We start from the raw sequence: 25,374 nt of genomic DNA, 5'->3' as shown, positions 1-25,374 counted from the left end.
CGTGTGTTGTGTGCTTGTTGTTAGCCATGTGATTTGATTTTGACCCATGAAAATTGCTTCTGTGAAAAAAGGGGAAAATTAGTTCAGGGTCGTTCTGGACCAGACCTTCTGGTCTATCTGAAACATGGGTTCTTCTCCATTTACAAAATATGATATGATGTTTTGCATGATTTGGTCAGGCATTATAATTTATAGCCACAACTTACAGACTAAACTAAACCAGAGAAGGTAGTTGATAAGATATAACGAACCTACCAGATTATGAGCAAATCATTTATAGCATATAACTATCCCCTTTTACGTGGAGCAGCCCATCTAAGTCGGGGAAATGGTGGGGTGCTTGTTTCTTCTTCTAATTTGTTGGCAAAGGGTGTGAACCTCTCAACATCACAACCATAAAAAAATAAGGTTCATGTCACAACTCACAAACCCAAAAAAGAACAAGTTGGCATCCTCTGACCTCCTTTGATTAAAAATACAAAAAACATTAATAATAAAATCCCACCAAATATAACTCACTCCACCGATTCTTTTGCAATCTCTCTCTCTCTTCCTATACTTTGTTTTTCTGATCATTCCTTCTATCTCCATTGTGATCAGGTTCTGTGTGGGGGTTTTTTCCTTTTCTTTAACATTAATAAACAAGTTATACATGGAATTCTAGTTTAGGTGTTATAGGATCAATCATAAAAACAAATAGAAAAAAAGATAGGAGTTGGATAGGGAAGGTAGGGGAATGGAAGGATTAGATGCGCTGATAGAGAGACTGTTGGAAGCAAGGATCAACAGAGGTAAAAGGATTCAGCTAATCGAGTCCGAAATTCGACAACTTTGCATAACTGCAAAAGAAGTCTTTCTCAGGCAGCCTAATCTTCTTGAGTTGGAAGCTCCCATCAATGTTTGCGGTACGCAAAATTTCAATTAGTACTTAAATTCTAATTAAAATCTCATAAGAAGAAGCCTTTTTGTGTACATCATTGTCCAAAACCAAAAAAAAATTACTTGAGTTGGGTGGCTCCAATGAAAACAGAGCATAATTTATCCTCCTATGCCTATTTCTTCTATGTTCTATGTTATGGAAGCAATGAGATGATATTGTTTTGGGGTTGCAGGTGATATACATGGGCAATATCCAGACCTGTTGCGACTGTTCGAATATGGCGGATTCCCACCAGATGCCAACTACGTGTTCCTTGGAGACTATGTAGACAGAGGAAAACAGAGCATAGAGACCATATGCCTTCTCCTTGCATACAAAGTCAAGTTCCCTGATAACTTCTTCCTCCTCCGAGGGAACCATGAGTGTGCATCCATCAACAGAATCTATGGATTCTATGATGAGTGTAAACGCCGCTTCAGTGTCCGGCTATGGAAGATTTTCACCGACTCCTTTAACTGTTTGCCTGTGGCTGCAGTCATCGATGACAAGATCTTCTGCATGCATGGAGGCCTTTCTCCTGAGCTGAACAACTTGGAGCAACTCAGAGCCATTGAAAGGCCGATTGATGTGCCCGACCAAGGGCTCTTGTGTGACCTACTTTGGTCGGATCCAGATAGGGACATTAAAGGGTGGGGTGAGAATGATAGGGGTGTTTCTTATACCTTTGGGGCAGATAAGGTGGCAGAGTTCTTGATGAAACATGATCTGGATCTCATATGTCGGGCTCATCAGGTCTCTATCTTTTTCTTATCATCTTGTTTTAATCACATAATTAGAGAGATACACATAATCGTATACAAGCGGTGATAGTTAAGAAAGTTTCCAGTTTGTAACCGTTCTTTTCTAATGAGCTATGTTACATGCACCACATTTACCATCCACGTTTAGTATATGTGAAAATACCTATTTGCTAATGTGATCTTTGATCCTTTGGCTAATTAGTTTTCTCTCCTTGGTTGACAGGTTGTTGAAGATGGTTACGAATTCTTCGCAGACAGGCAGTTGGTTACCATATTCTCTGCACCAAACTATTGTGGAGAGTTCAACAATGCAGGTGCCTTGATGAATGTGGATGCAAGTTTGCTCTGCTCGTTTCAGATAGTCAAACCCTGGAGAGGGAAAGCTCCCCAGCTAGAATAATTTTATAAAGTAACGGGGAGTAAAGAGTTGACATTTAAAAGAATGGAGAAAGCACGCATGAACCATGGTGGTAGAAATGCAAATTTGTATGTCAGCTACACATTTGTTTTGTATAAAGTCAGCATCATATGCCAATGTTTTCTCCAGCTGCATATATTTCCTGTAAGCGAAGCATTAAAAAGCTGTCTCTGTATATGAACCCTCATATTCATGAACACAAATGTCTTATATTCTCATAACAAGTAGTTCCTTTTTAACTTTCTGGTGTTTTGCTTCTTAATCTTTTTTGTTCCTCTTTTTCTTTTTTTTCTTTTTTTCTTTTTTCTCTTTATTTATTTATTTATTTATTCCTGGATGTGTTCGTGTTTTCTTTAAGCTCATTTGTAAAATCAACTTTACGGGCGGTTCAGAAAGAATGCCGACAAGGTTATCGCCGTCAAGTAGGTCCGTCAACTTTGGCATTGTTGCTGAAATGCCTCATTCTCCTAGTTTTCGGCATCTTCATTTGTCCTCCTCAATCAAACAAATCAAAAATTCAATGACAACTACGCGTATGCGTACTTTGCAAGTTGAAGTAAATATGATTGTTACGTGGATACTTGTTTTTCGCTTTTTGAAAGCGATGGCCATTCGCCTTCTGTTTCACTCCAGACTTTACTTTTTATGCAAGCCTCCTTCCCTTCGTTGAGATGAGAAAGGTAAAGTGGAGAGGTGGAGCAATCGAGTGGGACTTTTGACTCATAAACACACCATCAGAGGAGGGTTTAAATTTTGAATGAGAGTTTGACATGACACCTATTTAGCATAAAAAGGGTATTATTGACATTTTGGGCGTCAGTCAACAATCCATAAAAGTACATTTTCGTAATTGAGATTCTAAAAAATCTTAATATGGATAATGGGATGCAAAATTTAGAAAGCCTGCCTATATTCCCCAAAAAATTAAGCTCTACAGAAAGCTACATTAACAATTTCAAAAATCATATTATGATACAATGCAAGAGCACTTCCAGGTCATCTAATGATACAACGCACCCGTAATATCCCATATGCACGAAGGCTTGCCAAAATAAACTATTTCTCTAAGAGCAGCTTCCAAAACAAAGTAATGATCTCAACTTCAGTTTGACCACACATGAACAAGACCATGCCTATTTCCAGTATATATCTCATTCCGCTCTTCATCATAGAAAAGAGCAGTTATGTCTTCCAAGGCCCCGGCAACGGTGCTTCTCACCAGAGATAAGTTGCTTCGCTTGCTTGAGGAGCCGGCACTGCTGTCACACTCATCAACCTTGGGACCGCCATTGCCTGCATTTATTTTGGCCAGGCATTTCCCGGTTAAGATATTGCTGACATGAATAGATCCAGCTGCAAAAGAAAAAAATAATATTATATGCAAAATAATATCCTCCACTATTTTCTAGAGTTACTAATTTCTTGCTGTACAGAGAGATTGGAATGCAAATGAAATACCATTTGCTTCCATCCAATGGTCATCCGAATCAGCCTTGCAGTAAGATATGATAAGATCCTGATCACTTGTTATATAAATGTTATTGGTATTGCAGTCAGGATGCCATAACAAGTGATCCTCAAACGAAGTCACAAGTTCTCCACGAAAGTTCCAGACAGCCACGTTTCGATTTCTGAATGTCAGGAATAGCTGGTTCTCATAAAGAAAGATAAATGCTGATGGAGTCATGAACTCAGTTCTGCTAACTTCCATCAGCTCTGCATTTCGAACCTACAGAGAATTAAAAAGTTTCTCAGGCATGAATAACCAAGGTTGCAAAAGAACTCTCGTTATGCCATAATAGCTATACTTTACTTACATCAAGAATCTGAAGATTCTCATTTTCTTGCTTAACGAGAAGCTTTTCATTGAATTGTTCTATGAAGTCGACCTTCTTATTTCGATGAAGTAGATGGTTGAAGGCTTTGAGAACTGTGCCATCTTCTATTGATAGAATTTTCAGCGGAACATGGCTACTAGCTCTATTGAAAATCAACAGCATGATGCCTGGACTGTTACAAACAATAGAAATGATGGGGTAAGGTGAATACAGAAGAATCATTGAGGACTTAAGCATAAATATTAGTTTTTGTGAGACATAGACAGCAAACTATGGATAGCAAGCAAACTGTTTCAACGAGAGATTGGGGGGAAGAAGAGGGAGAGATACCTGATCTTGATTTCTTGTACATGTTTGTCTGATATAGAGTAAAGCATGGTATAGTTCTTAAGGTCAAATACCTTGTATATACTGGTTCAATACCCCCCAAAAAGGGAAATCTGTTAGTATCTTAATGGATTTGATAATCGTATATTAGAAATGCTACAAAATGAAATATACCTGTCTTGTGCAGAGTATGTTAGCACCTTGCCATTAACATCATCAAACTCTACAAACCCAGGCCACTTTAAAGACTCAGATTCGAAAAGAGCGAATCCAGCATCTGGCTGGCCCCTCCTTATATACCTAGCCAATGAATAGACAATACCCGAACATAAGAAATAGATAACCTATGAAGGCATTGAAAAAGCTAAACATAAATGTTAAGCAAGATCTACCCACTCAATCCTTGTGGATCTGCATTTCAAAGAGCTGAAGTTGTCTGAGGCATAGACCGAAACTGTGATGAGCGAATCGTTGTTCTTATTATAGAACAAGCTCCGAATGACTTCATCAGGGCTTACATTCAAGAAACATATCCTCTCATTTTTCTCTGCAACATGAATAACCAACAGAGAATAGGTAAGAATGCAGGCATGATGAAAGCTTTTTTCTATTTTGTTTAATCAACTGGTTTACGTAGGTTCTCCCCATGATTGGGTCTTAATGGGTTGGTTGGGTCCAGATTTTGGATTTTCTCATAATGATAAAACTGTATTCAGACTTGTTTCTACTTTTCTAGTCATTTTAAATATGATTTTTACAAATCGGATCTTCTGCCATTTAATTGTGTATCTCCTCCTTCAATTCCTGTGATTTATCATTACTGAAAAATGATTGACTAACCTAACCTATTGCAATATTTGCTACCTTGGGAAAATATATACAGAACATATTGTTATGCATTTGGTAAGATATTTATTTCCGTTAGGAATGTTATTACCTCTGCTAAAAGCTGCGCAAACGCCCGAGTGTGCAAGAGCAAATACGATGTCACGTGCAGCAACTATCTCAATAACCCTTGTCCTCTTCATCAGAAAAGACAATATGGGGGAAGAATGCCCCTTGGGATCATGAGTATCGTATTCCTCCTGAATCAGAAATGAACTAATTAGATATCAAAAAAAGAAATACAGCCATTGATAATCCCCCTAGTTATGTTTGACAGATACAACTAATGTTTATCATGAATGTCAGCTTTACAGTTTTAACAATAAAAGAAAAACTGCTGGGTCATAACTTGAGCTTCTTAATGCTCCGTAATACGTGGAATAGACAATTAATGAATTCTCATTCTCATTGGCAAGTTCTCACAGGGGAAAATTTAGTAAGGAATTAATATGATCACAAGGTTTAACCCAAGGCCAGCTTCACCAGAATCTAAACACACAAACCCAAGGCAATGAAGAAGTATATAAACCAAGGTGATAACTATGACTCAGGTTGGAAACAGCAGATCAACACATCTCTCAAATGAAAACATCTGCCCAGAATTAGGGTTTTCAATTCCACAAAAAAAAAAAAACATTGTCAGTAAAGAATTCAAATTATTATTTTAATTTTCTTATAAGAATTCTTCTAAGTTGTAGCCCCAGCCAAATAGTTCAAATGATACATGCACTGCCAAAAAACAGAAAGTAAAAAAAAAAAAAAGAGAACTAATCAACATGAATTTAGTAAATTTATGATATGCAATGAGAACCGCATGCTTCCAAAACCTAGAAAGTGATTTGAGATTGAAAAATTGAAATTGCATTGGATACATACGAGATATGAAAAACTGAGGTCGAACAATGGAACATCAGTAGAAATACAACGAAAATGAAAACCAGACCTTGAGATGCATGTTGCGAAATCTCTCCTGGGCATTGCTGAGTCCAAAAACTCGATCACGCTTTGAAGAAATCTCACGCCTCTGAAGCTTCTTCACGCTGTTTACAATCCCATCCGAGCGAGACCTCTTCTTCTTCGCCAATATTCTGCGACCCGAGCATGGCCGAGGACTCGCCGATATCCTCCTTCCCACTTCCATTCTCAACTCTCAGATTCTGATTTCATACAAACGCATATCGCACATATGTATATATATATTTGAAATTATACAGTATATGAATTTGTGATGGTTTCTATTAGATTAAATGGAACCCTTTTAGATCACAACAAGCCCTCCAGAACCCTAATCTTCAGAAATTTGGTTCCCTGGAGAGCGCTGGTGGGTGTTTGGGTGTGGGGTTGAAATTGGGAGAGGAAGGAGAAAAAGAATGTCCCTTGAAAAAGTGTCAGAGCCAGCAATGGAGAGGAGAGACAGAGACAGAGAAAGAGATAGACATATATATACTTTATGAAATTCAGAATAAAATAAGCATTAAGAAATAAACAGGTGAAAATGTAGGCATGTTATTTCAGATATGCGTAATTAATTAATTTCTATTTTCAGTTTTTACGAAATTTTGAACGTGGCCCGCCAATCTGCCAATCCGCCAAATGTAAAATTCCACTTTCATTCTTTTCCTCCATTTTGTTGTTTATTATTCTCACATTATCACATACCAGCAAGGAAGTAATTTTTTTTTTTTTTTTTTCTCTACAAGTTGTTTATTATAAATTAAGACGCATTAGATCATATTCCAGAAAGTGTTTCATATGAATGTAGGAGAAGATGCCTTCTAGCCTATTAGAAGAGTTGGGTAAGGAAGTAGGTTCTAAGTTTCGTGTTCGATGTAAAGTACGCGAATCAGAAAGCTCTTAATTTAGTGGTACTTCTCTAAGTTTTTTTCTTACATTTACATTTACGTCTTAAATTTTGTTTGCGGGCAAAACTGAAATAAAAAAGCCAATCGGATTGCTAACCAAATTTGGAGGCTAAATTGCAACATCGTATAAGTACCAAATCGATAGATTAAAATCACTACATTCTACATCTTGGATTGAGTTTGAATTCAAACTCCATCCAACACATAAACTAATTCGGCGGCAGAGCCTATGGCTGAAGGCCCACCTCTTTCAAGAAGAGAAAGGGCCAGCTCACATTCATGCCACCCTCTCAATCCACTGGCTAATTTCCTCAACGTCTCCACCTTCACTTCCCGAATCCACGCCGGAGCAAAGTTCACCATTAAGCCCACCAAACAAGAAACATAAGCTTTCCAAGTTGCAGGATCACAGCCAAGTGATATGTTTCCCTCCAACACCCCTGCCAGAAAATCCATGTGGCTCCCAACAATCCTGGCCCTTCTTGAGAGTGTCCGTGAAGGCAAGTTGTCTCCAATGCCCCATTCAATGGAACCTGACAGGATCACCAGATATGCCATTGCATACCCCTCCATTACGCAAGACACAGCGTTCACCTCCCCGAGCTTCTCTTCCTTTGATGAGAGTAACCAGGTTGGGATTGTTTCCCTGTACAGTTCTTGAACCAGCTGAACTCCGCCTGCCACGCACAAGAGGCTTGCACCAAGTGAGGCTACCTCCTTCGCCTTTGCAATGGCTAGGGACAGTGATGCTTGGCTAGACATCAAGTGAGGGGAATCTGTGCTTGCACATCTCTCAGCTAGTTTCGCAGCATACTCTGCTACAAGTCCTACAATCACATCGTTCACGTGCTGCACAACGTGTATTGTCCGACAAGAACGTAGGTATAGAAATCCAGGTGCTACGGAAGGACAAGCGCCGATGTCTGCAATGGTGAAGCCCAACAGACCATTCACACTGCTTTGACTGGACAATGAAGAGGTTGAAGCATGGAGCGATCCAAGGAATGAGGAGAAGCAACTTCTCAGAAGCTGCGCAACAGCATCTTTGTTCTGTCTAAATACAGAGCGAGAACATGATACAACAATGAAGTGATGCCAGCGGCGGACCTTTTGAGCCCACAAACAGCCTACAATAGGCATGCTAGGCCAAGGACAACCTGATGCACAGTTCTCCAAGGCCAGCCCAGCAACAGCATGTATGTATTCGAGGCTCTTCTCGAGTTTAAAAGTAATGGTTAAACTCACAAGAGCAGCCAGTGGAAGTGGAAGCATTACAGTTGAAATCCCTGCAAGGCATTGAAAAGGTTTTAGCAACAGAGAGGCAGAAGACATTCTAAAGTTAGTATGACAGTACGTAAATTGAACCAGTCATTGTCACTCTCTGTGAGTCTGTTTGTGTGTGAGGGGCTACAGCACCAGAATAGGATAATCAGAACAAACCATACGAACAAAACAAAAATAAGAGGAGTTAAATTACCACAGCTTGGAACATTGACACCAACAGCATTGAGTATTTCTTTTATTTCAGATTCAACTGATTGAAGAATCGCTGCTGGACTAGGCCAATCTATTCCATTCATAGCCACTTGTTTCCAAATACCACGGGTAACTTCTGCAGAGAAGTAACTAATAATGGCAGCAAGGGAAGCAGGAAGAAACTCAACAAGGTCTCTCAGCCCTGCAAGCGTTTAAGGGCTCATAAGAAGGACTTTCATGAATAAAATCTTAAAATATCACTAAACACTCTAATTTTTGTTTGAAGTGTCAAGAGAGTTACATGTTCATGAGCTGATGAAAGAAACAGAAGAAATTACAAAGAAAAAAGAAAAAAGGAAAAAACCACATAATGAGCCTGGATTAACAAGTGCAGTAATCCAACTAACCTGTTGTCAGGTCCCGGGATGAAAGCCTACCATGGGCACAGGCAGTTAAAATAGCCTCAAGAACAAAAGGAATGGCTTCCAGTATCTCCCAAGCAGGAAGCATTGGTCTCTGACACACGTCCTCTCCAGTATCTGCAGGAGAGCCACTAATGCTGCTGCTTGATGGTCCAGAAGAGTTACTTGATGGGTCCCCAGTTCTAGTTATTTTCCAGTAAATCATACTTAATATTTTATTAGCAACTTCATGAACGGGATTTCCACTAGAGAGACCAGAAAGTGTTGAAGCTATACAAGACTTGTTTTGACAATACCAGGCTTGTAATTTCGGATAAGAATCAATGTACATAGGTTCTCGAGATGCTGATTCAAGCTGATCCCTGCTGCTGTTTGTTTCATTCCGAGCAGGTGCAGTGTGGCCATTGCGCAATAACAAAAGATACTCCAAAGTCAGCACTCCTCCAACTGCTCCTCCTCTCTCCGTAATGTATTGCTCAAGAGGTGGTCTATAGAATTTCCATAGACGAAGAAGAAAAAGAAATGCTAAAGAAAAAACCATGTAAAGAGAGGACTCATCACCAATGCTTGATTTGTTACTTGATGCAGGCTTAAGTGATCCAAAGACCTCACAAAGCGTAATTAAAGAAGCTGCAACTTCAGGGACCTGTAGGCATAAGAATGTCCGAACTTCAACTTCTTATGACTTAGTTGAATCAATAGTAAGGCATTCTAAGCTCAAATTATTTTATGATACCAATTGAGATGGCATGAGACTTCTTCACTCACCATACCATGCAAAGAAAGTATATGAACTGTATCAACGGAGGAAGTTCCGAAAAGGAGAGCACTCAACATTGACATATAATCAATTAAGTGACTTCTTGATCCACTATAATTGGGAGGTACAGGAGGAGAAAGAAGCTTGACCACAAAGTGCACCACATGTTCCTGAAAACAACAAAGTTCAGAAATCAAAATTTAATTTTCTTAATAAATAATTTTTCTTAACAGCCATAACATTGTTAACATTTAGAACTTGAAGCCCAAGATATTAAAGGTGCCATTAGCAAACTTGAAGAGTGACATGAGGATAAAAGACACCATTAGGCTTATAATAGATATAACAGGACTCGAAACATAGCCAAATGTAAATTTTTTAGTGTTACTGCATGATTGTTCAACCTGAATGTTCCATCCACTTTTGAGAGATGCACCGCATAGGATCTTTGCGGCGGCAGACTTCTCCTCCTCGGACCCAGTCAATGCAATATGATATAACTTCTCTACCTCTGCTAAACTTGAACAGCAGAACAAAGGAGAAACTAATCAGCAAAAGATCAGCTCGCATTACAATTATATTCAGATATTTTTCATTATACCTTGAAACTGGGGTCCTGATAAGGGATTTTATTAGGGAATCCCTCAATGGTGCCCCTTCCATGAAAGTTGACCAAAGAGATTTTTGAACTGGTGATGTATCTGACAGTGAGATTGTGGATGCAGACACATAACCGGGCCAAAAATATGCTGATGTGTCGATTAAGTTTCTTGCAATGCAAGCTTCCACAATAAGGTGCCTCATGTCACCGCCTGAAAAACATATGACTCATTTGCAAAATTATTACAGAAAGCACCAAAGCTTTATAGACAGCAAACAAGATCCATGTGTACACTTTTTCTTCAATAAGAGATTCACGCCTAAAATACATATGCATTAACCACTGATCGATTCAAAATCTGAGGTGAGATTAAAAGCGGACTACAGATTTCCAAGACAAACCTGATTTTATACTGGTATCAACATCACTGCCTCCACCTGATGCATCCTTTTCATTCTTGGAATTAAGTATAAAGCGAGCTGCTTTTGTTGCGGCAATATTAGATGAATTAACTACTGATGAAGGAGGGCATAAAAGGCCAGAGAAGTTTCCAAGGACCTGTAGAGAAGAAATCAGTCCCTGCTTCCTTGAAGTATTAGCTTTGCCATCCATTTCATCTCCATATCCACTCTCCATATTCCCAGACACTGTATCTCCCTCAATAGAAGAGGAATTCACTTTGATCTTATCCTCCAAAACATTAGCAATGGCCAAGGGGACAATAGACAAAAGGACACAAAGACGGGCCTCAAGATGTGGTATAGGGCCTTCAAGAGGATCACGTTCCTGCAAATGAAGAATGAAGGAGAAGGTAACTATCTATCTTCATTTTCTTTTCTGTTACAAGATATGTTAACATGGAGAAGTCTCAACTCGTTGCACAAGTCGAAGGGCTGAGAGCCAGAGTTCTAGGAAGGTTTCTTGCCAGCTTGCCTGGTTAAATACTTGGAGCGTCAAAATTCCTTCTGCAGTTAGGTCGGTGGAATTAGGAAATAATTGAATTTCTTGCAGTTTCCTTAAATATTTTTTTTTCCTGTTAAAATGAATCTAAAGGCATATAGGCATGCATACATTTTACATACATATAATTAAAGAAATTATATCAGATATGAATTCATATGAGACTCTTCAAAGGGACTTTACCTGCAAGTATATCAATAAATGATTTAATAGAAAGTTGCTTGCCATCCATTGCATTCTCCATGTATATATCAAAACGGACCCAACAAGTGGAGTGACCAAATCCAGAATTGCAGTGAAACACTGGCTTCCGAGAACCAATATCAAGAAGCACACCAAAGAGCCGGTGCTTATTTAACTGGTATTTAAAACCCAAGACACTATGGATGTTGGCAGACAATCTTGCCAATAGTTGCAACGCAGAATTCAAATCTGAGGATGCCAATTGACGGCCTTTGAGAAACCGTAGCCTCTGCAGGAGGCCATTGAATCTTTCAGGCCTATGAATAAAAGAAGATTAAACAGAAAATTTATTATTAGTCTCCCAACACTCAACAGGCATCCTTGTTCATATAAATATTTTTTTATGTGCAGTGATAGAGCAATATGTAAGATTTTTTTTTTTTTTTAAATATCATGCGTTGCCAAAATTTGCATGGTTGAATTCTTAATACATCTACAAATTGAAGGTGACAAATATTAAGAATGAGAGGCATACATGTTCAAGTGAACAAGTCGAAGGAGAACCAAAGATTTTCTGCTTTCTGTTAGTTTCGCCAGCACCTCTATGGCCAAAAGAGAATTCCTTTTCCTTATCCGTTCATGATGTTCTTTAATTTTGAGATTTTGACTTTCCATGGAATCAATTTCCATATCATTGTCTGAACCTCCAAAAGCTGATCTCGGTCTCTTTCGAGATGTCATCTTGAATCCCCAATCATCCAATGTGCTATCAATCAAGCTAATAATTACACTGAAAAAGAACAGGACCAATGCATGTCCAAGCTTGACAACATGAACCTTAAATGTCTGAGAAAGTTGAAGGGCAGCATCAATCGATTCTGTTATCCTGCAAGATAGAAAAAAGCAAAATTTCAGCAGTTCATTCAATTGATTGATACAAAAATCATGCTAGCAATGCCTGCATCCCTTTTGCAAGCATTTCGACCCATGTTAATTGAAACCAAATTAAACCATCTAAACCAAGATGGAAACTTTCTACCAAGTTTGAAAACCTGAAATAAAATAAGACAAACCCAATGATAAATACCCAAACATAATGGTAACAGAGATTATGCTTACACCAAATAATTCATATAGCACCACATAAAGGTATTGAATTCAATGATAGCAAATCAAAATAGAGCAGAAATTGAGATTTGGCACACTCACTTTTCTTTGTAAGCATCACCAGCAAGTGGACCAAATGAAAACGCATATCTCCTTAGGAGTTCAAGATAGAGTCTATAAGCTTCTGGCTGAGCCCGTCTATGAGGAACCACCCTGCAAAGCAATCCCCAATCAACAAAACCATGACAAGGCCAATGTGAGAGCTGAGAATTGGAAGGGAAATGATGGGTACCTGGAAGACAAAATGGAGAGGACATGGAGAGGGCAGAGGAGGCCTGAGGAGAGAGCATGGTCTAGAAACTTCCAAAGGGAAGGCCGGTTGTGTTGGAAACAGAGTTGGGAAACCAACACCTCCCCCAACTCAATGCTTGGAACTGCCTCAACCCAGTTGCCCACTTCCATGGCCCAAACCACTGGGCTCTCCTTCTGCTTCGCCGTCACCAGCTCCACCACCCGCCGCTCCAGTTCACTCCCCATTACCATTCCCATGGACCCCATCTTCTTCAACTACCTTAATCCTTCAATATCTAAACTTTTATTATTTATTTTCTAAAATAATAAATAAATACAAATAAACCCATAGAAAATGGCCATAGTAGATGTGCTTGTTTTCCCTATCCCACAGTCCTAGTACAGTTTACAGCTTCACACACAGTATAAATGTATACTTCTGTTTTGTGAAGATTGTTAGGTAATAAAATATTGTATCTTTTTGAATGTTGAAGCACCTACCACCACACCCTGCGCCTACTCTCTTCCATGCATTCATTCAATTTTTTTGCCCAATTTCCAAACCCAAATTATCCATATTACTTACCAATCAAGTCAACATCTGCACTGCCTTTTGCTGCGTTGTTCAGTAAAATGGCCCACCTAGACGCTGCTGCGGCCATAGCCTTGTAAGTTTCAACCTACCACCACTAAAGCAACATCAAGGCTTGCCCAACTACAAAAGCAGAGGCTTTAATATAATCATGTAAGAGATGGGTTGATCGGAAAATCACAGAAAAACAAAAGGGTCGCTCTCTCCCTATCAAATAACGGCTGCAATTTGTGTTTTTGTCATGTCCTGCAATTTATGCTATGTGTCAGTTGATGTGTTGTGTGTGTGTGTGCGCTTGTTTGGTTTGGTGTCAAGAAGTTGAGAAAAAGCAAAGCCCATAAGCCCAAAATGTTTATTATAACATGCACACCCAATATTGCCCAGAAGCCCAAAATATGGGCCGGAAAATCTTCCCTACCAACCACATGCAACAATTCGCCACCTCAAGCCGCCGTGAACATATCTATCTTCTACGTTGCAAACTTTTCTTCTGAAAATTACGTCTTTTGTATTGTCTCCCTCCCAAAGGCTTTTTTGTTCACGCCACTCATTTTATTGTCGTATTTTTTTATTTTTTTATTTTTTTGCATGGTAGTGTATCTAATGCGTGTCGATCCTCAAATTTAAGACACGATGACTTTTAATTGTATCACAAAATTAACAAATTAAAGAACAAAGACTTATTGTCGTATCTATTAAGGATATATTTTTTTTGTCTTTGCTCATTTCCAACAGTGAATTAATAAATCCCACCAAATTTTGTGGTTTGCGATCGAAGTCCATTTAATCCTTATCCTTTGATTTTGAAATATGAGCGTATCAAATTAAAGCTATAAACCTGTTGCTATAACAATGACTAAACTAAAGCTACTAGTGTGGTGGATCCATCTAGCCATCGACTCATTAAGGCATCAACCATTACTGAATTAGCGTGTTTCAATTGCTCCACCGACCCCTTTTAGGGTTTCTAATCTAAGTTGCGTTTACTTGATTAAGAACACCAAGGTTTGAAGTTTGAAAGTGCAGGGAGCCCACCATTGCAATTTGCATCTGCCTACCTTCCTCTTGTCATTAAGATCCAGACGGCCTAACCACAGAGACTTATTAATTTAATCACTATCATCCCCTACTTACAAGTTATACCTAAGTAAGAATAAACATAAAAAGATTTTGAATAAATTAAAATCACTTTCTTTCCACGATTTTATTTCAAATGTTTCACCATTCTAATCTTAGAAATATATTATATTATATTTATAAGATTAGGCTAGGTGGCTCTATAAAGGGTCCCCAAAAGCCCCCATTGACACGTTTTGGAGCTACTGTGAGGCTCAACTCAAACCGCCAATTGGTCAGCTCACGACTGAAGCATCCTCGCTCCAACGCCAAAAGCTTCCATCTTTCTATATATATATATTGGCAATCCAGAATCTTTTCAATTCAGAAACTTGTCACAATAAATCTCTTTGGGGTTTCATACTTTCATTAGTGAGATGGAAGTGGCGTCCTCATCAAAGGAAGAAGAAAGATCATTCAAAGCGGCGGGCGGCGGCGGCGGAGATCCTCGCCGCCAATCTCGGAAGTGCAGAACCATCTGCCTGGCGGTGACAGCTGTCGTTCTGGTCGCAACAGTCGTACTCGTGATCCTCTGCTTCACGGTGTTCAAAGCCAGGGAGCCCGAAATGACAATCAATTCCGTCGTTTTGAAAGACCTCGACGTGGCGCTCAACATTCCCCGACTCAGCGTGGACGTGAACTTGACGCTGGACGTGGATCTATCCGTGAAGAACCCGAACAAAGCGGGCTTCAAGTACAAAAGCGGCAGCGCTTTGTTGAACTACAGAGGGGAGCTGGTGGGCCAGGGCCGAATCGGGTCGGGTGAGATATCGGCGGACCATACCAAGCCCATGAACGTGACGCTGACCATTATGGCGGACCGGTTCCTGGAAAAATCGGAGCTCTTTTCGGACGTGATGGCCGGTAAGTTGCCTTTCACCACTTTGACCAAAGTATCGGGCAAAGTTGTCATTTTTGGAATTTTCAAGTTTCACGTGATCTCTACCTCCTCCTGCGATGTCAGTATCAATGTGAGTAATAAGACAGTTGGGGAGCAGAAGTGCACAAGAAAGACAAAGTTGTGATCTTTTTTGTGTTTGCTTCTGGGATTTCTTATTTTCTGGATTTGCATATGGCTTGTCTGCTCGTGGCTGGTGACTGCTCTACTACAAGCCCTCATGTTGTGATGGGGCGACATATTTTGGTATGTTTAGCGCACTGGTTAAATATAAATTATCTTCCCTTTTTAATATGATTTTCAAATTTGAATTACTTGGTAGACATCATTGATGTTTAGTTGTTTCTATCACCTTGTATATAATAATGTTATATTACGAAATAGTTTATTGTATTATGTTATATTGTCATACTATTAATTGAATTAGAACGTTGGTATTTCTAAATAAAATATTAGTTTCTAGACAAGTGTTGTGAAAGAGTGTTCTGTAGAACCTTTGAAAAACAATTGGTTCTGTCAATTTCAGTTGGATTTTCTGCTGATGGTACTGGTAAAACATTTTATCAATATTTCGTCTATCCAAAAACCTATCTGCCATTCCTGTAATTTCTACATGCTATGATAATTTGCTCAAACTTTGACCAAATTCTGAAAAACCAAGTGTGTGAAAGAATGAGACAATTTGATCACAAAATACTGGTGAGAGTTGTGTACCAGTTTATATTACTTTCCAAGTCTTCCTGCAAAGTACGAATCTTTGTCCCATTTTGCTCTGTTATGCTGATACAAGATAAAATTAAGCATGCTGTGATCGAGATACGGTTCGATTTGGGCAACTTAATGACCAAGAAAGGAAAGGGCACGCAGAAGTTAATTATGAAAGAGACATGCCAGGCAAATGGGGCTATAAAAGATGTTCAAAGCATTGTATGCAAGCACACCATAGCCGCTGCAAAACACAGAAAGAACAAATCGCCTGGTGTTGTGTTGGAGAAGTAAAACAATGGAGGAAAAGAGGGAGGAAGGGATCATGAAGAAACTAGGAAAGCCTGTACCCATAGCCGCTGCGGTGGTTGGGGTTCTTGTGATCACAGCATTCATAATAACGGTGATCCTATCGGTTACAGTTTACAGAGGAAAGGACCCCATAACCATGGTGGATGGGGTGGTCTTAAGGGACCTGCACATTTCTCACAAAGTGCCTAAACTCACCGTAGATTTAAATCTCTCTGTGAAGAACCCCAACAAGGAGGCCTTCAGGCCCACCAAAGGCACTGCACTCTTGGTCTATAGGGGTGCGCCGATGGGCGAGGCAGTTATAGACACAGGAGAGATAGCCGCCGGCACCACTAAATCCATGACTGTCACGCTCTCCATTATGCCTGAGCGTTTGCAGGGGAATCCCGAGATTTATATGGAGGTGAAGGCGGGTATGGTGCCCTTCAACACTTACACCAAAATCTCCGGCAAAGTGAAGGTGTTCAACATGGTTAAGGTCAATGTGATCTCCACCGGCTTATGCGGTTTTGCTGTTGATGTCAAGAGCAAGACTGTTGGGGAGCCCAAGTGTTCATAGAACGCTAACTTAGAATTCTTTTTCTTGCTCTGTGGGGTTACATGTTCAGTGCTCTAATTTGTAAAGTTTTTTTTCTTTTTATATGATTCAGAATTGGTTGTAATAATTAGGTTGTTTCTACCTTCTACGTAACTGATAAAGTTGCATTCTGGATTTGTTAATTTGTCCCTTTTTACTGAAAATAAGATTATATTTTTCACTCTAGTCTCTGCATTTTCACATCAAACACAACGTTTGCGCTTCCCTTCAATTCGGGCTTAAAATCCTTTAAGCATATGCATGCTGCAGAATTCAAGATATGTTGGATTTCAATAATTTAAAAGCAAATGGGGTACGAAGGACATGCAGAAGTTAAGGTTGACATACAAATCAAATCGGATAAATCCTTCGATCTCCCCTGCGATCATAAAGTCCACGTAAAATGCCACCGATGCACTGCTGCTTCATCGTGTTCCCTGAAGGAATGCTTTGGACACCTGCGGAACATATTGGCTCTGAATCCTCAAGAACCAGATGAGGAGTTCTTGTTTTCTGCAATGGCAGCAGATTTTAAATGTAAATGCAGAGGAGGAGCACTCAAAAGGTGCAGAAAATCTGACCCTTGAAGATCAGACAATGGGGCTACTCAGTCTTGAATGGTGCTTAGAGATGGAACCTTCTAAAATTCACTTGAAAGACTGGACTGTGTGACTAATTAATCACAATTTTCAGCATCTTGAATTACTCGATATTGAGCTGTTTCTATAACCTTTTGTATCTAATAATGTTATATCGTCGTTTGTTATGTTGTCATACTATCAATTTGAACTGTAAAACATTGATATTATTTCTGAAATAAATGTTAATTTCGAGACTATTCTTGTGAACGAGTATTCTGACAGAGAAATACAGTTGTTTATCTTGCAAACCTTGTAGATCAAACAATTGAACCAGAAATACACTAAGACTTCTCAACGATACTACTTTTGGTGAAAGTTGGCCTGTATATTTTCAATCAATGTTCTGGATACTCAGTTGATATATACTTCAATTTAAGAAGAAAGAAAGCTCTTGTCATTTTCAGTTTGACTAAATTCTGAAAAGAACCAAGTGCCTGAAAGAATGAGACAATTTGCTCACAAAACACTTGTGAGAGTTGAGAACCAGTGTATTTTAATTTGAAAGTCTTCCTGCTATGTACAAATCTATGTCCAAATTTGCTCTGTCTCCCTTCTCTGTTTGGAGCCTTAAAACAAACACATTTTGGGGGTTAACAGCATATAGTATGCATGGCATGCATTTGTTGCTTTCCATAGCAAATAAGATCACAATTTTTCCCTCTCTGCATTATGCTTCCCTTCAAGCTGGGCCTTAAACTTGTTTAAGCATGCTTGTACACGATATAAATTTTAAGCACGCTGTAATCAAGATACGGTTCGATTTGAGCAACTTAATGACGAAGAAAGAAAGGGCATGCATAAGTTAATTAAGGAAGAGGGCAAATTTGAGGCTATAAAAGATGTTCAGAGCATGGTATGCAAAACACAGCAAGAACAAATCGCCTGGTATATTGTGTTGGAGAAGTTAAACAATGGAAGAAACGCGGGGGGAAAGTATCATGAAGAAACTAGGAGGAAAGCCCCAATACATCGCCATGGCGATGGCCGCGGGTCTTGTGATTTCAGTAGCACTTATAATGGGGATTCTATCGTTGACAGTGTACAGAGGAAAGGACCCCATAACCATGCTGAATGGGGTGGTCTTAAGGGACCTTCAAATTTCTCAGGATGTGCCTAAACTCACTGTGGATTTGAATCTCTCTGTGAGGAACCCCAACAAGTATGCCTTCAGGCCCACAAAAAACACTGCATTCTTGCTCTATAGAGGTGTTATGGTCGGGGAGGCGGTCATAGAAGTCGGGGAGATAGCCCCCGGCGCCACTAAATCCATGACCGTCACGCTCACCATTTTGGCTGAGCGTATGCAAGGGAACCCCGCCATTCATATGGACGTGGCAGGGGGTATGGTGCCCTTCAACACTTACACCAAAATCTCCGGCAAAGTGAAGGTTTTCCGCGTGGTTGGTGTCACTGTGATCTCCACCGGCTTATGTGGTTTCGATATCGATGTCAAGAGCAAGACTATTGGGGACCCCAAGTGCGCATAGAGCAACTTATGATCTTTTCTTGCTCTGTAGGGTTAAATAAATCTTTTAATTACATACATGTTTGGTGCTATAATTTCTCAAGTATTTTTCTTTTGATATGAGTTGGAATTAAGTGGTAGTATTGAGTATCTAATAAATATACATATATTTTTCACTCTAGTCTCTGCATTTTCACATCAAACACAACTTTTACGCTTTCCATCTATTACGGCTTAAAATTCTTTAAGCATGTTTGAATAATTTACAACATACAGTTGGATAATTTGAATAATTTAATAGCAAATTGGGGAGGAAGGGCATGCAGAAGTTAAGGAGGACATGCGAGGTAAATGATACAAATTAAGCATTTAAAGCTGCCTTCTTCAACAAGGAAGTAATTAGAAAAAAGATGGTCCGGCTCACAGTCATCTGTCCGGCAGTGACCTCTGTTCTTATGCTCATATCGATTATACTGCTGCTTCTATCCATGACAGTGTACAAGAAAATGACCCCCATAACAACGGTGGACGTCGTGGCCTTAAGACACATCGACATGTCACGTAATGTGCCCGAAATCAGTGTGGATGTGAACATGTCTGTGATGAACCCCAATGGTGTGGCCTTCAAGTACACCCACAGCACAGTGCTCTTGGTTTACAGGGGTGTGTTGGTGGGTGAGGCTCTTATAGAAGCAGGAGTGATATCGAAGGCTGTCACCAAAACCGCGAACTTAATGCTCGCTAGTAATTTAGCTGATCGTTTGCAGGGAGAATCGGAGCTAATTATGATTCAGTCGGACATTTTGGCTGGTACATTGCCCTTCAACATTCAAATCAAAATCTCTGGCAGATTGTTTTCTCTTCTCAAAATCTTCAAGTTTCATACGGACGCGGTCTCTACCAGCTCATGCCAATTTGATATCAATGTTTGTAGCAAGACTGTTCGAGAGAAGCATTGCCCAAATGAATAAAGATTCTGAATTTTTTTTGTCTTTTAGGCATTGGTATTGTTTCTTTGCTGCTTAAACAAGTTACAAGGGAACATTCTAACACAAAAACATTATTAAAAAAAAAACAAAAAGTGAAAGCATCCCATTCCAAACCAACGCCCCAAAGTAACACCAAACTTGTGTCATATGGCAATTTTCATACCCAACAAAGTTTTATTAGATTGGTTTCGATTTTGGTTTTTTTGTTTGCAATTTGCTCATCAAATTAATTGTGTGAATTGTGGTGTTTTCTGAGTTCAGAATTTGAGACTCATCGAAGCTCCCAAAAGTCCACATTGCTTAGGTGCCCTTCCCCAAAAGTCTTACTTCGCTTACGCGATCTCTCTCTCTCTCTCTCTCTCTCTCTCTCTCTCTACACACATGCATATTGGGTAGTGTGCATGTTGTCGTTTTTCAAACCAAACAATGAGAGACCATACTATTTCCACCCTCGTTGCATTGGCACATCAACCGGCCACAATCTTTTCCCTTCTCTTTAAAGCCGCCTTAAAATTATTTAAGCTTGCAAGTATACGATGCTGTTAATACGAACACCGCTGGATTTGAGGAAGACATGCAAGCAAATTAGAGAAGTTATATTAATATATATAAGCGATCAGTCTAAATTACTCTAATTTACAAAAAGAGGAATTCGAACTTGCTGTAAGGAGACGAACTCACTGTCAACTGATCAAATCAGACAAATCAGAGAAGTTGAGCAAATAATCATCTGTTATACCGAATCTCATCACGGGCGGGGATATGTGACAAACTAGCATAACAGAAAAATTGGTTTGCTATTGGAAACAAAAAGAAAAAAAGAAAAAGAATAGCGGGTGGGGAAGCAATTAAAAGGCGGTGACCCGAGGAAAGCTGAGTTAGTTGTTAGCTGGCCGTTGGATTGGAGGGGGGTTGGGGGGTCGCGCATTAAAATCAAGTCCCAATCCCCAACCACCTACAATTTTAATTGGAAGAAGAACCCAAAACCGATCTAAATACAAACCCCTCTGCAACTCATTCTTCCTCTGTTACCTCTTCATCTTTGTCTCTCTTTCTCAAGTCTTCAACGAACAAACTTCAAATTTATCAAACACCTTTGTTCAATCAAAACCATGACAGAAAACAGCGACCACCTCACCAAACCCAACAAGAGAAAGCGCTCCTGTCTCATTGCAATTGGGGTTGTCCTCTTCTTAATCCTGCTGCTCTTCATCATTGCCTTGATCTTGGCCTTAACTGTGTTCAAGACCAAACAGCCAAGAACCCAGATCCTGTCTGCATCTGTCGACGGCGTGGCTCCTCGTATCTCATTCCCCGCCGTTCAGATTGAGCTCAACATCACTCTCGACCTCATGATCCTTGTGGAGAACAGAAACCACGCCAGCTTCAAGCATGGCACTGGCAAGACTTTTCTTCTGTACCAAGGCAACCAGGTAGGTGATGCTGACTTGTACCCGGGTTTTATCCCGGCGAGGGGCAACTCCACGCTGCCGTGCCGCCTTACGCTGCAGGCGGACCGGCTGGCGAACAACATGAGCAACTTGATCAGTGATGTGCTTGGTGGTGAGTTTGTGCTGGAAACACGTACGAGGATCCCGGGCAGGGTTACCTTGCTGGGGTTCATCAAGAAGCATGCTGTGGCTGTATCCGAGTGCCAATTGACCATTGGTTTTCCTGACATGACGGTGAAGAGGCAAGTTTGTAAAAGCAAGGCCAAGTTGTGATTGTGAGTTTTATTGGAGAAGAATATTGCTTGCTTCTCAATGATTCGTGAGAAGGTGCAGATTCCAGTAAACCCAAAGAATGGCATGTAAATTATGCATTTTTATGCTGCCATGGAGGAAAAAGAAGCAAACTTTTCAGATTGTGATCAGCTTGAGCTAGGATGATGCACAGAGTTAAAGTTAGGATGAACTTAAACCCAGGTTATTTTGAATTTTGTGAAGCTTTTTGTCCTTTTCTCTGTACTCTTTATTTTCTTTTGTTGAAACTTGGAGAAAGGGAACCATACATAGATTATTTTGATGCACGAAAATAAAATAAAATATATGGAAAAATTCGCATATGATGTCCAAAATCAGAGATCCTTGTTCATATATTTTATAGTTTATATTGATATGCCAGCATGGGTGACTTCACGGGCCTGACTCGTTTCTGCACATGCCAATCGCTGACAGAGCTTTCTAAGCCTACCCACCAAACCCAACATCATCAAAACAGCCCGTGAACTTTTTGCCCAGAGTTAAAGCTTGTGCTGAGAGCATGCTGTTTTAACTTCTAAAACAGAAAGGGAAGGGGGAACAAAAGCAAACAGCTTCTGAACCCCGTTACATTATAACATCCAAACAAACAAATCACAGAGAGTCTACCAACACTGAATAAAATCCACAACTTTTCCTAAGAATGAAAGCAGAAAACACAGACTCAGTGACATCTATCTCATTTCAAAGAACTTCATTCTCCAACAGGGATATACTCAAGATTCATGTGAAAACAATGTCTTTTGTCCATCAAATCGGGCACAAGACATCAGATTCCACATTAGCTTATCCACGTACAAAAATATACCGGCATCGACAATTTCATTCTTGCGGAGAAAATACAAGAACTAGAGATAAAGGGTTAAACAAAACCAAGGAACATAAACAGAGTAGCCTTGTTTATAGCACGCTTGGTGCTGCTCAACATATGGCTAGCATCCTAGATGGAAAACAAAGAACTCCCTGTTTCAGACATCCTATAAACAAGTTACCAAAAGACTAGGAAGAAAATAGCTTGATTCAATTAGTTTCCCAATTCTTATCATCCAACAAGATTCAAAGTGGAGCAATATATACATAGACAATCATTCCGGTCATCAAATTATAGCTCTGAATCATAAAGCGCAGAGATTTCAGGCATACAAAAGTTGATAAGACAGCTATTAAACACGAATATGTTCAGCACATGATTGATGAAGTAGGAAGAAGTTTCTATTTTATTTCTCCCTTTGTCTTACATTCTGAGTAAAAACTGATGAGTACTAGCCAATGCTAAAATCAAAATAATGTCTTTTCCTGTGGTTGAAAATATAAATAAGGTCGACAACTACTGTACAATGCTAGCACTACTGTATAATCTAGGTCAGACAGAGAGAGACAGAGAGACTGAGTTGATCCCTATGAAACATATTCTCTAAGAAGGGCAGAAATGATAATTAGCAAATGATCAGCTGTTGGAAAGAAGTACCCGAATTCTCGCAAATTCACTGCATATAACCGCATGAGTCAGCTGGTGTTAGAATTCAAGCTTTCTGATTAACCCCAAGTCAATGTTCCTTGATTTCCCTGAGGGCCTCAAGGGAGCGCCAGGACAAGATTCAGCTACTCCATTTAGAAGCGGTTCTGGGGGAGGTGTTTTGCAGTCATCAGAATCCCAACCTTTCCTTGAACATTCAGAAAAAACTCCCTCAGTTTGCTCGGATACAATAACTTCCAATAGATTTTCATACACCGCTTCAAACATTTCCTCATCCGAAATAGATTCTACATCAGTCCAAATCTCACCTTCTGAACTTTGAACAGGAGAATCAAAATTAAGCTGACGAGCAACCACACTTCTGTACTTACTAACAATTTTTTTACACCGGGGTGCCAATGCCAGGTCATCCCGACCGGGGGCAAATGGATCGAAGACACCATCCACTGGTGTCCTGGGGCTGCTACCATCAGCACAACAACCAAATGGGTCATCCCCATTTCTATTGGTGTTGGAACTGAGGCAGGTCACCATTGACGGTTTCTTTAAAAATGAGGGCGGAGATATGAAGTCAATGGTGAAATCCCCATTCTCTCTGTCTGCTTTAGGAGTAATAGGCCCCAGAGAAGCCATCCCATTTGCCATCAATTTCATTGGTGTCTCAGCAGCATCCTTCTGAAGCCCCAAAGCACTAGCTCTATCCAATTTTTCCAAAGATTTCTGAGATGGTAGTTTGCACTGATCTAGTTCATTGATACAATCTCCAGAACCCATGGTGAGGGTAACAGCTGAAGAAGAACTTGATTAGTAAAAGAATAATTTGGCAGAAAAAGCATTATCTCATCTAGTTGTAATCATAATTGAAATACAGGGAAAGGATAGCAGCTGAAGATGGGAACTTGATCAGTAAAAGTATAATTTGGCAGCAAATCATTATTTTAAGTAGATACTGAAAACAGAAATTAAATTCAGATAAAACCCATGTGAGATAGTTGAACCTGCATGAAAATTTGGTTGAAAATTAACAGAAATCGAAAGAGACAAAAAAAGGGCTTGTGGTGGAAAGGAAAATCAAAATAGAAAACAAGACAAAAAATAAAGAAGCAAATCTAAATAGATAACCCAGATGCCCTGAAGATGAGATATAACAATAACTACCTACATGACAACAAAAGATTCGAACTTTGAATTAAACTCATCATAAAAGTTAAGGATTTTAATTCTCACAGCAAAAGGGAGCAGGGGAAACCTGATTCAGGGAACTTAAAACCCTAAAACAACGGAAATGAACAGATAATCTAAGAAATCGATCTCAGAGAGCAAACAAAGAAGAACCCATAACAGCAAAAGCAGAAAGAGCTTGATACGGAAAAGCTGGAGACCTTGAGTACCTGAGTGAGAGCAGAGTCGAAGAACAGTTGAAGCAGCCGCAAGCCGAAGGAGTTGGAAAGTTAATGGGGTTAGAGAGAGAGAGAAGTTACTTTGTAAAGCTGCAAAATAGTGTTTGTAAATAAACTTTAACTCAGTCGCTGTCTTTTGCTTTCGAGTTTGGCTCCAGTTTAATAGATCTGAGTGCTCCTCATGCGGATTTCTGGACCCACTTTCTCCGCAACTCACCTCCTTTTTTTGCTTTTTGGCGGTTTGCTCAACCCACTCGTTTAATATTCCTCCCAAAATTCTAATAATAATTTAATAAACAATAAACTCCTAAAAATGCATTAAAAAAAACTAATTACACTCCCTACTTCCATCAATTCCCTTTTTATTTTAATTTCTCTTTGTTCAAGTTTGATGTAGAGATAATTGGATTTTCAACATTATTAGAGTTGTTTTATGCATCATAATGCACTTCATTCTCATAAAAAAATGTGTACTTCATCTATAATTACTCTGTTTTGGAAAGAAAATTAATATAAATGGAAATAATTATTGGAGGGAAATACATAAGGAAAATATTTTTTTGGAGGCAAAAATATGGAGGGAACTATGTTTTGGAGGGAAAAATATGGCGCGAAATATGTTTTAGAGGGAA

At 39.5% G+C, this 25,374-nt stretch overlaps 9 protein-coding genes across 10 annotated transcripts; 6 read left to right on the top strand and 3 right to left on the bottom strand.

The window, feature by feature from the left end:
* Positions 1–88: 88 nt before the first annotated feature.
* On the top strand, positions 89–2,337 carry LOC117631029 (serine/threonine-protein phosphatase PP1-like). Its single transcript, XM_034363947.1, has 3 exons — positions 89–905; positions 1,113–1,672; positions 1,904–2,337. Exons 1-3 carry the CDS (start codon positions 737–739, stop codon positions 2,078–2,080), a joined length of 906 nt encoding a protein of 301 aa, XP_034219838.1. The 5' UTR covers positions 89–736; the 3' UTR covers positions 2,081–2,337.
* A 635-nt stretch (positions 2,338–2,972) lies between these two features.
* On the bottom strand, positions 2,973–6,581 carry LOC117632994. The gene is made up of 8 exons (XM_034366651.1): positions 6,092–6,581; positions 5,201–5,348; positions 4,660–4,810; positions 4,438–4,563; positions 4,267–4,347; positions 3,916–4,108; positions 3,557–3,827; positions 2,973–3,451 (listed from the first exon to the last, which is right to left on the bottom strand). Exons 1-8 carry the CDS (start codon positions 6,287–6,289, stop codon positions 3,201–3,203), a joined length of 1,419 nt encoding a protein of 472 aa, XP_034222542.1. The 5' UTR covers positions 6,290–6,581; the 3' UTR covers positions 2,973–3,200.
* A 496-nt stretch (positions 6,582–7,077) lies between these two features.
* LOC117633159 (mediator of RNA polymerase II transcription subunit 33A-like) lies at positions 7,078–13,326 on the bottom strand. 2 transcript variants are annotated; one of them, XM_034366852.1, is made up of 12 exons: positions 12,812–13,326; positions 12,622–12,732; positions 11,948–12,298; positions 11,413–11,729; positions 11,143–11,234; positions 10,671–11,055; positions 10,270–10,480; positions 10,073–10,187; positions 9,677–9,838; positions 8,894–9,554; positions 8,488–8,688; positions 7,078–8,296 (listed from the first exon to the last, which is right to left on the bottom strand). In XM_034366852.1, the coding sequence occupies exons 1-12, from the start codon at positions 13,075–13,077 to the stop codon at positions 7,197–7,199; spliced, it is 3,972 nt and encodes a 1,323-aa protein (XP_034222743.1). In that variant the 5' UTR covers positions 13,078–13,326; the 3' UTR covers positions 7,078–7,196. The 2 variants fall into 2 exon arrangements, with proteins under 2 accessions (XP_034222743.1, XP_034222744.1); XM_034366853.1 differs by lacking the exon at positions 8,488–8,688 and having other exon boundaries at positions 12,812–13,216.
* Positions 13,327–14,586: 1,260 nt separating this feature from the next.
* Positions 14,587–17,196, top strand: LOC117632690. Its single transcript, XM_034366239.1, has 2 exons — positions 14,587–15,662; positions 16,218–17,196. The coding sequence occupies exon 1, from the start codon at positions 14,896–14,898 to the stop codon at positions 15,541–15,543; it is 648 nt and encodes a 215-aa protein (XP_034222130.1). The 5' UTR covers positions 14,587–14,895; the 3' UTR covers positions 15,544–15,662; positions 16,218–17,196.
* LOC117630565 lies at positions 16,420–16,992 on the top strand. The gene has a single exon (XM_034363268.1). It carries the CDS (start codon positions 16,420–16,422, stop codon positions 16,990–16,992), a length of 573 nt encoding a protein of 190 aa, XP_034219159.1.
* A 1,429-nt stretch (positions 17,197–18,625) lies between the features above and the next one.
* LOC117630564 lies at positions 18,626–19,138 on the top strand. The gene has a single exon (XM_034363267.1). The coding sequence runs from the start codon at positions 18,626–18,628 to the stop codon at positions 19,136–19,138; it is 513 nt and encodes a 170-aa protein (XP_034219158.1).
* Positions 19,139–19,526: 388 nt separating this feature from the next.
* Positions 19,527–20,087, top strand: LOC117630562. Its single transcript, XM_034363266.1, has one exon. It carries the CDS (start codon positions 19,527–19,529, stop codon positions 20,085–20,087), a length of 561 nt encoding a protein of 186 aa, XP_034219157.1.
* Positions 20,088–20,944: 857 nt separating this feature from the next.
* LOC117629942 lies at positions 20,945–22,182 on the top strand. The gene has a single exon (XM_034362620.1). It carries the CDS (start codon positions 21,218–21,220, stop codon positions 21,827–21,829), a length of 612 nt encoding a protein of 203 aa, XP_034218511.1. The 5' UTR covers positions 20,945–21,217; the 3' UTR covers positions 21,830–22,182.
* A 683-nt stretch (positions 22,183–22,865) lies between these two features.
* Positions 22,866–24,921, bottom strand: LOC117629941 (cyclin-dependent protein kinase inhibitor SMR11-like). Its single transcript, XM_034362618.1, has 2 exons — positions 24,734–24,921; positions 22,866–24,130 (listed from the first exon to the last, which is right to left on the bottom strand). Exon 2 carries the CDS (start codon positions 24,114–24,116, stop codon positions 23,382–23,384), a length of 735 nt encoding a protein of 244 aa, XP_034218509.1. The 5' UTR covers positions 24,117–24,130; positions 24,734–24,921; the 3' UTR covers positions 22,866–23,381.
* Between the last annotated feature and the right edge of the window lie 453 nt (positions 24,922–25,374).

Source organism: Prunus dulcis, chromosome 6, assembly GCF_902201215.1.
Source record: "Prunus dulcis chromosome 6, ALMONDv2, whole genome shotgun sequence".
In the NCBI taxonomy this organism is placed as follows: domain Eukaryota; kingdom Viridiplantae; phylum Streptophyta; class Magnoliopsida; order Rosales; family Rosaceae; genus Prunus; species Prunus dulcis.
This window is presented reverse-complemented; position numbering and strand designations above follow the sequence as displayed.

Coding starts and splice junctions, on each gene's coding strand:
- LOC117631029 (XM_034363947.1), top strand. CDS start 737: ATGGAAGGATTAGATGCGCTGATAGAGAGACTGTTGGAAGCAAGGATC. Junction 906..1,112: donor AGCTCCCATCAATGTTTGCG/GTACGCAAAATT, acceptor TTGGGGTTGCAG/GTGATATACATGGGCAATAT. Junction 1,673..1,903: donor TCATATGTCGGGCTCATCAG/GTCTCTATCTTT, acceptor CTTGGTTGACAG/GTTGTTGAAGATGGTTACGA.
- LOC117632994 (XM_034366651.1), bottom strand. CDS start 6,289: ATGGAAGTGGGAAGGAGGATATCGGCGAGTCCTCGGCCATGCTCGGGT. Junction 4,564..4,659: donor TGCAGATCCACAAGGATTGA/GTGGGTAGATCT, acceptor TTCATTGGCTAG/GTATATAAGGAGGGGCCAGC. Junction 3,828..3,915: donor AGAATCTTCAGATTCTTGAT/GTAAGTAAAGTA, acceptor AATTCTCTGTAG/GTTCGAAATGCAGAGCTGAT.
- LOC117633159 (XM_034366852.1), bottom strand. CDS start 13,077: ATGGGGTCCATGGGAATGGTAATGGGGAGTGAACTGGAGCGGCGGGTG. Junction 12,299..12,621: donor GGTGATGCTTACAAAGAAAA/GTGAGTGTGCCA, acceptor TCTATCTTGCAG/GATAACAGAATCGATTGATG. Junction 9,839..10,072: donor AAAGTGGATGGAACATTCAG/GTTGAACAATCA, acceptor TGTTGTTTTCAG/GAACATGTGGTGCACTTTGT.
- LOC117632690 (XM_034366239.1), top strand. CDS start 14,896: ATGGAAGTGGCGTCCTCATCAAAGGAAGAAGAAAGATCATTCAAAGCG.
- LOC117630565 (XM_034363268.1), top strand. CDS start 16,420: ATGGAGGAAAAGAGGGAGGAAGGGATCATGAAGAAACTAGGAAAGCCT.
- LOC117630564 (XM_034363267.1), top strand. CDS start 18,626: ATGGCGATGGCCGCGGGTCTTGTGATTTCAGTAGCACTTATAATGGGG.
- LOC117630562 (XM_034363266.1), top strand. CDS start 19,527: ATGGTCCGGCTCACAGTCATCTGTCCGGCAGTGACCTCTGTTCTTATG.
- LOC117629942 (XM_034362620.1), top strand. CDS start 21,218: ATGACAGAAAACAGCGACCACCTCACCAAACCCAACAAGAGAAAGCGC.
- LOC117629941 (XM_034362618.1), bottom strand. CDS start 24,116: ATGGGTTCTGGAGATTGTATCAATGAACTAGATCAGTGCAAACTACCA.